General features: G+C 37.3%; 1 protein-coding gene across 1 annotated transcript in view; it reads right to left on the bottom strand.

Moving 5' to 3' along the window:
• Window positions 1–1,147: 1,147 nt before the first annotated feature.
• The window catches only part of XKR3 (XK related 3), a 43,004-nt gene continuing 31,968 nt past the window's right edge, over window positions 1,148–12,183 (bottom strand). The window contains exon 3 of the mRNA XM_036305639.1: window positions 1,148–1,821. Coding sequence (XP_036161532.1) covers window positions 1,148–1,821 — 674 coding nt within the window. The remainder of the gene's footprint in view (window positions 1,822–12,183) is intronic.

Here is a 12,183-nt window from a genome sequence, read left to right as displayed (position 1 = left end):
ATCAACAAATCCATAAATATATTTTAATTTTATAAAATATCATATTCTTTCTTCTTTAATTCTTATTCATGGCTATGTTTTAATGATTTTAGGGAGTGGGAAGGTAAAGAGAGAGAAAGAGAAAAACATCAGTGTGAGAAACCTTAATTGGTTGCTCTCATATGTGCCCTGACCAGAGATTAAACCTGCAACCTAGCTCTGTGCTCTGACCAGTAATCAACCCTGCAAACTTTTCTATATCAGAGGGTGCTCCAACCAACTGAGCCTCCTGAAAAAGGGTCATATTCTCTTTTAAGTCCCATTTCTTCTATCCAATTTTCTGTCTTCCCAGAACGAATTCAATTTATACATCTCATTGCGGAATCCTTGTATTTCTTTTTCTATATGGTATTATGGTTTATTTTTCTCGTTATAATCTACTCTATTTTCTCGTCTGGAAATCTCTAATTTGTCACTGATAAATTTTCAGTATTTATCAGTGTCTTAAACATTATAGTTGCTCAATAAATGCACTCTGGTTCTTCAAAATATGTATTAACATGGTATTGCTTTTTAAAAAATCAAAGTTTAATTAGGAGTAACTTTTGCTACCTTAAGTAAATATAAATGTTATCCTCATAAGACTGCTACTTGTTGTTTTTTAAAAATGCATAATAAAACCTGTAATAATACGGTTGTATTTTTTTTGAATGGTTAATGTTTACAGATAACTTATGTGCTTAACAGCAAACCCTATTTGTCTAATTAAAAATAAAGGTTCTAAAGATGTGGTAGGCAAAAACGGATTATGCTTATTTGTCCTAGTCAGTGTTTGAAAAAATATACAGGTTTGTCTGTTTTTGCTAAGTCTATAATTATATTTGAGAAAACAAACATTCCTTTTGATTGGCAGTAATAACAGTTCAAAGTACTGTTGACTCACAGAAGAAAAATCAATTTTATTAGCAACTGATTACGATCTTTTGCTTTAAATGAAAGAAAATTTAGTACATTTTACCATTAGAAGCATTTGAGTAAAGCAAAATGAAAATGTTCATTTTTCCATGGAAATCCATTTTCTAGTAAAAATCAACTCAGAACTAATAGTTAATTTTCAGTTAATAATTTTTATTATTTGAATTGACTTGTCTCTTTAGTTTATGTAACATCATGTTGGTTCAGGTCGCATTTCTATTTCTTCTGGTGATGAATCACCTGACCACCCTGGATACAAATAATGGTAGAAGAGAAGCATAAAACCCATTGATAATAAGTAAGCTGTAATGAGGTGCGTGGCAATTAATGAGTCACAGCAATTCAATAAAGATCTCTCGCCAGTAAACTTAAATATCAATACCATCATTACATTTTCTATTAGCCGAATGCCGTAGTGAAGGATTCTATGACTCGCCGTGTGTTTCTTATCAATTAATCCCTCACTTGACAATTGCAGATTCACTCCTGACCAGCAAAATAAGTTGATTGCAGCATTTAGTACAGTGATCATAATAAGTATCAGTATTCTACCCGTTTGACTGACAATTTGGTTAATGTTTTTAGGAAGATGAGCTCCATTTATCAAAAACTCCACCCATGGTATAAGCAGTGATATTGAAAACGAGACAATTATAAAGGGCATGCTCTTCAGTTTCAGAGATCCAATAAAAAGTACCAGAATCACTACACGTGAGGTAATCTCCAAAGAACGCCAGATCATGACGCAGATTAATTCCACAAGATGTAGCTTAATATCAGTATTATCATACTTGAGCTGCATGGCCAGTATATTGCAGTGAATAGCGCCATAAGTAACTGATATTAGGGAAAATACCATCAGCATTTCTGTTAAAAATAAACATTGAAATGTTAGAGAATTTCCTTAATAAATGATGACAATATTCTATTCTAAACTGGGTATTTTAAGATAAGTACCTCTCTACCACTTTTTTATAGGTTGGGAATGTATTTACTTTTTCAAGGAATAGATACTTAGTCATTTTCAATAATCAGAAATAGAGCAAATATGTTAATACAATACATATGTCCTCTCCTCAAAAAATAATGAGCTAATATGTTTACAAACATATACACAAATTCCCTATAAATAATGATACAGATGAGATTAGGAAGATAGATTTCATCCTACCCTCTATGTGATAGAAGGCTGTTTAAATTTTATTCAAATTGAAAAGCTATTAGGAATCTTTAAAAAGGAGAGTTACATCACCTGATTCAACAAAAATATAATTGTGCTTTATGGAAAGCTTGGTAGAAAGCAAGGATACAAAGCAGAAGGCTAACATATGATAGGTGCTTTAGACCCTTCAAAAATATGTTGCAAGGTTAAAAGGTAAAAAGAAAATCTGAAAATTGAGCTGATAGGCTTTGCTGACTCAACGGATCAGATGTATGAAATTAGAAGTCAATAATTCAGGTATTTAGATATATAAGTGTTAAAGAATATTATGAGAAATAAAATTTTTAAAAAGAAAAATTAATTTTAACACCAATCTTTCAAAAAATTAGACAAATGAGCACATACAAAATAATTTTATAGAGAAATCAAATACTGTTTAAATAATATTAAAATAAATTTTGTTGAAAGTAAAGGTGAAAAATCTTTTTAAATATATATATGTCATGTACAAAATAATTCACACTAGTTTCTCTGAAAACATTCTACAAACATAATTTAATTAGAAGGGAAATAAAATCAAGTAGTAATTCAAAATGTAAATTAAATTAGAAAATCAGAATTCAAATTATACACCAGTTAGAAAATAAAACACGAACATTGCCCTGATACTTTGAGGAATGGTCAAAATGAAACTCTGAAGATATTGAGGACCTTAACTTCATTTATGAGGAAACAAGATTGAAAAGAAAATAATTTAAAATTCAATGTTAGGAGATTAAAAATGGCGGCAGAGTAAGAGGATGCTGCATGGCCATGCTCCCAGGAACAAGCTGGAATTACAACTGAAACACGAGAAGGCTTCCTGAGTAATCAACGGAAAACTCACAGGAGAGAACCCTGATACCCAAGGACTGAAGGTGGAGCGGGCATAGAGACTGGTAGGAGGGGCAGAGATGTGACCCACAGAGGGGAACTGAAGTCCCAGAGAGACATCTCAGCTGGTGGGGGGGGGGGAGGTGCCACTGAGAATTCTGGGATCTAATCCCGTAACTGGGCTCCCCAGCAGAGAGCACCAAACTGAGGAAGGTATCCACATAACATCAAGCTGTGAAAAGCAGTGGGGTGCTATCTGCCAGGGAGTGGCAGCTGAAAGTTCAGGCACCCTCTTAAAGGGCCAAGGCACAAACATTCCCTGTGGAGCCATCCACCTTGTGCTCTGGAAGAGGGAGGGTGAAGTGGACTGGAGCTGTGAGAGCAGAAGCCAGCACTGGGGGCTCAGGGGACAGAGCTCAGAAGGCAGACACCCCAAGTCTCCTTGGCTCAGTCATTCCCTCACACAGCCACATAGACATCTGCCTTGCCTCAGGGGATAGACATCTGCCTTGCCTGGGGGTATAGACATCTGCCTTGCCTGGGGGAAAGACAGTTGACACACCCTATTGGAAAACACCTTGCCCTGAGGCCACTTAAGAGATTAAAAGTAAAAATTCCAAGGAGTAGCAGCTGCTTGTGTAGCCCACCCCCATCCAAGGAACAGCAGCCTCCTGATCACCACACCCTCTGTCTGAGGAACAGCAGCAGTGTGTGAAGCCTCCCCCCTACCAGCCAGAGGATCCACCACAACTGTGAACAGCACCCACCAGAGGAGCTGCTACAAACTGAGGAGCAGCTCCTACCACAGCTGCCTGAGGAGCAACTGCAGCCTGAGGAGCCACTGCCACCCAAAGAGCAGCCACTGAACAACTCAACATCTAGATATGGCAGTATGATCAAACATGGATAGACAAAGAAACCCCCAAAGGAAAGAAAAGGAGAACGTGCCAGAAAAGTAGCTAAGTGATACAGAGGCATGCAACATGACAGAAAAAGAATTCAGATTAAGGGTCCTAGAGTGCATAAACCGGGTGGAGGAAAAAATCAACAACTTATGCAAGAAGCAAGAAGAAACAGATGAAAAAAATCAATAAATTATGTAAGAACCAAGAAGAAATGAAGGGTGATATAGCTGCAATAAAAAACACCATTGAAAGTTTCAACAGTAGACTAGGAGAAGCAGAGGACCGAATTAGCGAATTAGAAGACAGGGAAACAAAACACACCCAAACTGAACAGCAATTGGAGAAAAAAATTAAAAGACAGGAGAAGAGCCTAAGGGAGCTATGGGACAACATGAAACAAAACAGCATACGAATAATAGGGGTGCCAGAACAACAGGAAGAGGAACGAGGATTAGAAAACCTATTCGAAGAAATAATATCAGACAACTTCCCAAGGTGGGGAAAAAAAAAGTCACACAAGCACAGAGAGTCCCAAACAAGGTGAACCCGAAAAGACCCACACCAAGACACATCATAATTACCATGGCAAATGTTCAGGAAAAAGAGAGAATCTTACAGGCTGCATGAGAGAGATGGAAAGTTACATTCAATGGATCTCAATTAGATTATCAAATGATTTCTCAACAGAAACACAACAGGCCAGAGAAGAATGGACAGAAATTTACAAAGTGATGCAAAGCAAAGGACTGAATCCAAGAATACTCTATCCAGCAAGGCTATCATTCAAAATTGAAGGGGAAATAACAAGCTACACAGACAAAAAAAGGCTAAGGGAGTTTATCACCACCAAGCCAGCAATGCAAGAAATGCTAAAGGGACTGGTGTAAAAAGAAGAAATAAAAAGCTCAGAAAGAAAACAGCCACACAAAAAAGAAATGGCTACAAACAAGTACCTTTCAATAATAACTTTAAACATAAACAGACTAAATGCTCCAACCAAAACACATCGAGTGGCTGAATGGATAAAAAAAACATGACCCATACATTTGCTGTCTACAAGAGACCCACCTCAGAAGAAGGGACTCACACAGACTGAAAGTGAAGGGATGGAAAAATGTTTTTCAGGCAAATGGAAATGAAAAAAAAAAGCTGGGGTAGTAATACTATATCGGACAAAATAGACCTCAAAGTGAAGGCCATAACAAGAGATTAGGAAAGCCACTTCATAATACTAAAGGGATCAATACAACAAGAAGATATAACCCTGGTAAACATATATGCACCCAATGCAGGAGCACCCAAATACATAAAAAACTCCTAGAAGATATCAAAGGAGAGATCAACAACAGTACAATCATAGTAGGGGACTTTAATACACCACTGACATCACTGGATAAATCCTCTAGACAAACAATCAGCAAAGAAACAGCAATCCTAAATGACTCACTAAATCAGATGGACTTAATTGACATCTTCAGAACACTTCACCCCAAAGCCACGGAATATATATTCTTCTCAAGGGCTCATTGGACAGATTAAAAAATAGACCACATATTGGGTCACAAACGAAGTCTCCCTAAATTCAAGAAGATTGAAATCATACCAAGCATCTTCTCAGACCACGATGGCAAAATATTAGAAATTACAATAAAAACAACCCAAAATACTCAAACACTTGGAAGCTGAATAGCATGGTATTAAATATTGATTGGGTTACCAATGAGATCAAAGAAGAAATTAAAAACATCCTGGAAACTAATGACAATTAAAACACAACAATCCAAAACCTATGGGACACAATGAAAGCAATCATGAGAGGGAAGTTTATAGCTCTACAGGCCTATCTCAAAAAACAAGAAAAAATAATAGTAAATCATCTAACTCTACAACTCAAAGAATTAGAAAGAGAGCAACAAGAAAACCCCAGAGTGAGCAGAAGGAAAGAGATAATAAAGATTAGAGCAGATAAATGACATAGAGACCAAAAAAAACAATACAGAAAATCAATGAAACAAAGAGCTGGCTCTTTGAAAGGATAAACAAGATTGATGAACCTCTAGCCAGGCTCACCAAGAAGCAAAGAGAGAGGACCCAAATAAACAAAATCAGAAATGATAGAGGCGAAATAACAACAGGCCCCACAGAAATACAAATGATTGTTAAGCAATACTATGGACAACTCTACTCCAACAAATTAGACAACCTGGAGGAAATGGACATATTCCTAGAAAAACACAACCTTCCAAAACTCAATCAGGAAGAATCTAAAAATCTCAACAGGCCAATAACTATGGAAGAAATTGAAGCAGTCATCAAAAAGCTTCCAGCAAACAAAAGCCCAGGACCAGACGGCTTCACAGGGGAGTTTTACCAAACATTCAAGGAAGAACTAAAACCTATCCTCCTCAGACTACTACAAAAAATTCAAGAGGAAGGAACACTTCCAAGCTCATTCTATGAAGCCAGCATCACCCTAATACCAAAACCAGGTAAAGACAACACAATGAAAGAGAATTACAGGCCAATATCCCCCATGAACATAGATGGCCAAAATCTTCAACAAAATCTTAGCAAATCGGATCCAGCAGTACATAAGAAAGATCATACAGCATGACCAAGTAGGATTTATCCCAGGGATGCAAGGTTGGTACAATATCCACAAATCAATAAACGTGATACATCACATAAACAAATTGAAAGAAAAAAACCACATAGTCATATCAATTGATGCAGAAAAAGCATTTGACAAAATCCAACACCCATTTTTGATAAAAACTCTCAGCAAGGTAGGAATAGAAGGATCATACCTCAACATAATAAAAGCCATATATGACAGGCCCACAGCCAACATCATACTCAATGGAAAAAAACTAACACCATTTCCCCTAAGAACAGGAACAAGACAGAGATGAGCACTCTCACCACTCCTGTTCGATATAGTACTGGAAGTATTAGCCATTGCAATTAGAGAAGAAGAAGAAATAAAAGGCATCCAAATTGGAAAAGAAGTAAAACTGTCCTTATTTGCAGATGACATGAAATTATACATAAAAAACCCTAAAGACTCCATCAAAAAACTATTAGACTTAATAAATGAATTTGGCTATGTAGCAGGATACAAAATTAATGCCAAGTAATCTATGGCATTTCTCTATACCAATAGTGAACTTACAGAAAGAGAGACTAAAAAGACAATCCCACTTACCATCGCACCAAAAAAAATTAAGCTACCTAGGAATAAACTTAACTAAGGAGGTAAAAGTCCTCTACTCAGAAAACTAAAGGACGTTGAAATAAGAGATAGAGGAAGACATAAACAGATGGAAGAACATACCATGTTCTTCGATTGGTAGAATCAGCATAGTTAAAATGTCCATACTAGCCAAAGCAATCTATAAATTCAATGCACTTCCCATTAAAATACCAATGGCATATTTCACAGGCCTAGAATGAACTCTCTAAAAATTCATCTGGAATTAAAAAAAAAAAAAAAAAAAAAAAACCCGAATAGCTGCAGCAATCCTGAGAAAGAACAAAGTAGGTGGGATCTCAATACCAGATATAAAGCTGTATTACAAAGCCACTGTTCTCAAAACTGCCTGGTCCTGGCCCAAGAACAGACATATAGATCAATGGAATACAATAGAGAGCCCAGAAATAGGCCCAAACCAATATGCTCAATTAATATTTGACAAAGGAGGCAAGAACATACAATGGAGTCAACATAGTCTCTTCAATAAATGGTGTTGGGAAAATTGGACAGATATATGCAAGAAAATGAAACTAGACCACCAACTTACACCATACACAAAAATAAACTCAAAATGGATAAAGGACTTAAATGTACGATGGGAAACCATAAAAATACTAGAAGAATCCAAAGGCAACAAAACCTCAGACATATGCCGAAGCAATTTCTTCACCGATACAGCTCCTAGGGCATTGGAAACTAAAGAGAAAATAAACAAATGGGACTACATCAAAATAAAAAGCTTCTGCACAGCAAAAGAAACCATCAACAAAACAACAAGAAAACCCACTGCGTGGGAAAACGTATTTGCCAATGTTATATCTGATAAGGGCCAAATCTCCAAAATTTATAGGGAACTCATACAACTTAACAAAAGGAAGATAAACAATCCAATCAAAAAACGGGCAAAGGACCTAAATAGACACCTTTCAAAAGAGGACATTTAGAAAGCCAAGAGACATATGAAAACTTGCTCAAAGTCACTAATCATCGGAGAGATGCAAATCAAAACAACAATGAGGTACCATTTCACACCTGTCAGACTGGCTAGCATCAACAAATCAACAAACGACAAGTGCTGGAGTGGATGTGGAGAAAAAGAAATACTCGTTCACTGCTGGTGGGAATGCAGACTGGTGCAGCCACTATGGAAGACAGTATGGAGTTTCCTCAAAAAACTAAAATTGGAACTCCCATTTGACCCTGTAATCTCACTTCTAGGAATATATACCAAGAAACCAGAAACACCAATCAGAAAGGATATATGCACCCATATGTTCATAGCAGCACAATTCACCATAGCTAAGACCTGGAAACAGCCTAAGTGCCCATCAGTAGATGAATGGTTTGAAAACTGTGGTACATCTATATGATGGAATACTATGCTGCTGTAAAAAAGAAGGAACTCACCATTTGCAACGGCATGGATGGAACTGGAGAGCCTTATGCTAAGTGAAATAAGCCAGTTAATGAAGGAAAAACACCACATGATCTCACTTAGTCATGGATAATAGAGACCATTATAAACTTATGAACAAAAATAGATACAGAGGCAGAGCTGCCTCGAACAGACTGTCAAAGTACAGCAGGCAAGCCGGGGAGCGTTGAGGGGCGGGAGGCGGGGTGGGGGGGGGTAGGGGGTAAGAGATCAACCGAAGGACTTGTATGCATGCATATAAGCATAACCAATGGACATAAGACACTGGGGGGTAGGGGAGGCTGGGGGATTGTTAAGGGCGGGAAATAAAGGAGACATATGTAATACTCTTTGTAATACTTTAAGCAATAAAACCATTAAAAAAAAAAAAAGCGCTCAAGGGATTTCAGCATCCTGGCATGCTTCCACATCCCGAACTACTGCATTCTGTTCAATGGAAATGATCTTCAAGGTCAGGGGCTGTGGATTATTTCTTTTGTTTCTCTCCACAGCACCTGGTGCATTGCTGTACATGGACGCTGATAACCAACTGGCTAACTGGGGATCCTGTTGGTGGGGGATTGAGTTTTCTCTCAGTTATCATCCAAAGCTCTGCATCATTAAATACTTTAATTCCCCACCCCCTGCCTGAATGAGGACACACGCACCCTGTTCATTTCCATATGCTCAGACACCAAAATAAAACAAAGAACCTACCTATCTTCTTACAAAAATTCAATGTTAGGAATTAAAATTGACTTTGAGAATTGGACACACAATGCAACATACAGATGATGTATCATAGAATTGTACAATCTAAATCTATATAATTTTATTAAGCAATGTTACCCTATGAATGTGATTTTTAAAATGTGGTTAAAGAAATTTTGAAACTCTACTTAGAACAAACCAACATATTATTGAAGAACAAATAATTCTAAAATTTAGATATATATTTCAAAACAATACTAAGCAAAATAGATATATATTGCTAATATACAACTTTAAAAATAACAAACCAACTAAAGATCAACAGGAAATATTCAAGAATATTTGAAATATTAAGTATAATTTTATATATGTATAATATCAAGCTGAATGTTTTATTTTTAAAATATATGTAAATACTAAAGTTGATTCAACCAATTAGTCAATGATCTCAACAAAAAATTTTAAAATAGTTGTTTAAACAATCATTTATAAAAATTCAGATCAATTGGAATGACTACCAAATAAGAATATACTTTTCTAAATTAATTAACCATATGAAAATAATAAATATATCGAATATATATTGTTTCCTGCATTTGATCATGTTTTAAGTATTTAATATATATATTTTTAAAAATATTTTTATTGATTTCAGAGAGGAAGGGAGAGGGAGAGATAGAAACATCAATGATGAGAGGGAATCACCGACTGGCTGCCTCTTGCATGCCCCCAACTGGGGATCCAGCATGCAACCGAGGTACGTGCCCTTGACCAGAATCGAACCCAGGACCCTTCAATCCGCAGGCCGACGCTCTATCCACTGAGCCAAACCAGCTAGCGCTATATATATATTTTTGTAGTAACCTAATTTTTATTTACCTGTAAATGAAATCATCAAAGTACATTAAATAGGCACATACTATGCACATTTATACTAGCGCCTTTGTGTGTTAAGCACTCCAAACTTTTATACCTACATCAACAAAAACTATAACCAGATAGATACGTGATTAGTCACTCCATAGGAAACCCAATTATTATATTAACTTTGAAATTCTCATTTAACAAATGAGAAAGGTTGTCAGAGATTAGGTGATATAAATGGCAGATGATACAAGAGACATAGAATGTTTGTCTTTGTGTAAAATGCACAGGTTTCAAAGCATGAACTGCACATCTGGAGAGTCATACCAGGGGGAAAAACCAAGGTAAATAACAGAGCCTCAATATCCTGTTATAACTGAACTAAATAAGAAACCTTCAACAAACCTTCAGATTCCATATATATTTCTAATTCCATCTTCTACAAACCCTATTCATATGTCATAGTAAAAAGAAGTTCATTAATAATTGAAGCACTTAAATAACTTTTAGGTTATCCATTGGATTTGTTCCATTACACTGTTCTTCCCAGCAGGGCCCATTTCTTCAAGTAAGTACAGAAGTGCTAGTAGTTCAATTTAAGAAAGTGAAATGATGAAAACTTCCATTAACATGGGCAATTCTCTGAACAAGGTGACTTAAACTTAACGGTTCTTTGCCTGACCACCTTTTTAATGGATCTCTTTCCAATTTTGATCATCTATTTCACTCTCAGTTTGACAAACTGCTGCTCTATATAATGCCAAGAAGGACCCACAGAAAAGAGTGAGTGTGTTCCAAGGACTGGCTGTGACTGGCCTCCTACAGGAATTCCATTGATTCCTACCCAACTTCCTTCTTGGTTTCTACCAAGTATATCTTGACCCAGTTTTGAAGCCCCCTAAAAACTTGCAGCTGGAATAGGTGCTCACACAGGCCTGCTCAAATCCCACACTCTCTGGGTTGTGCAGGAAACTCTTGGAAAGAGAACAACAGGAGGTAATTGATGGAGATTAAGGGGGAGCAAGTCTCCCTCCAGTTCTGCTACACTCCTACGGGCAGAACTGGAGGAAGACTTGCTCCCCCTTCTTCATTTTCCGTGGCCCCGCTCCATCATGACAGATTTTAGGGTGTTTTTGGAGAAAGGACTTAGCATTAAATCTTCAGAAAGCCAGAAGATGGCCACAACCCTGAGTAGCAAGTAGATGAAGATGAGCAGGACCCAGAAGACATTCTACAGGGAGGCCTTGCTGAAGAGGATGCTGCTGGAAGCACAGTCACTGTCAAGGGCTGGTAAAATTTCTGAACTTTGAACTGTCTCTCTTGTGTTCCTCTGCCTGCTCTGAGTTCTAAACAATCTGATCCAACTCCTCCATGAGATCCTGGTAAGATGTGGAGAGCTCCTGCCAGATCATGGCTCTGACTGGAGCTAAGTCACACCAGAGTCCACTATGCCCCAGAGGGAGAACCTCAGAACCTCATCCCTGGGATCTACTGGCCTCTATAGGCACAGATGGTTAGGTAGTCAGGGAGACCAACATTGTGCATTGGGCACATGGGCCTCGCTTCCACTGTGGTTGGAAAATGTAATTCTCAGTACAGTGGAACCTCTGTTCTGGAACTTACTTCATTCTGGAAGGTTAAGAAGTGATTTGTTAAAAAAAACAAAATCTTTTTTTTTCCATTAGAAATAATGTAAATTGAATTAATGCATTCCAGACCCCTAAGGGATTCCCTGTTTTAACCTATCCTATATACCATACATGTCCAATGTACTATCTATAATAACAAAAGCATAATATGCTGAATAGACTGGACAGCCAAATGACCTTCCTGACGTCCTTCTGGAAGACCTTCCGGACGCTGCTGCGGCTGGGAGGGCTGAGGCAAGCCGCCTTGACTGCGAGGGCCGAGCTCCTTGCACGAATTTCATGCATTGGGCCTCTAGTTTAATATATAAACAAATACTTATTTTCTTAAATTTACCCAACCACCACATAATAGCCTTAAATGAATCACTTTCAGCATTAGTTCCAGGATGCAACCTTTG

The sequence above is a fragment of the Myotis myotis genome, unplaced genomic scaffold (genome assembly GCF_014108235.1).
Source record: "Myotis myotis isolate mMyoMyo1 unplaced genomic scaffold, mMyoMyo1.p scaffold_m19_p_4, whole genome shotgun sequence".
Lineage (NCBI taxonomy): Eukaryota > Metazoa > Chordata > Mammalia > Chiroptera > Vespertilionidae > Myotis > Myotis myotis.
The sequence above is the reverse complement of the archived record's forward strand: the minus strand, read 5'-3'. Positions and strand labels throughout refer to the sequence as shown.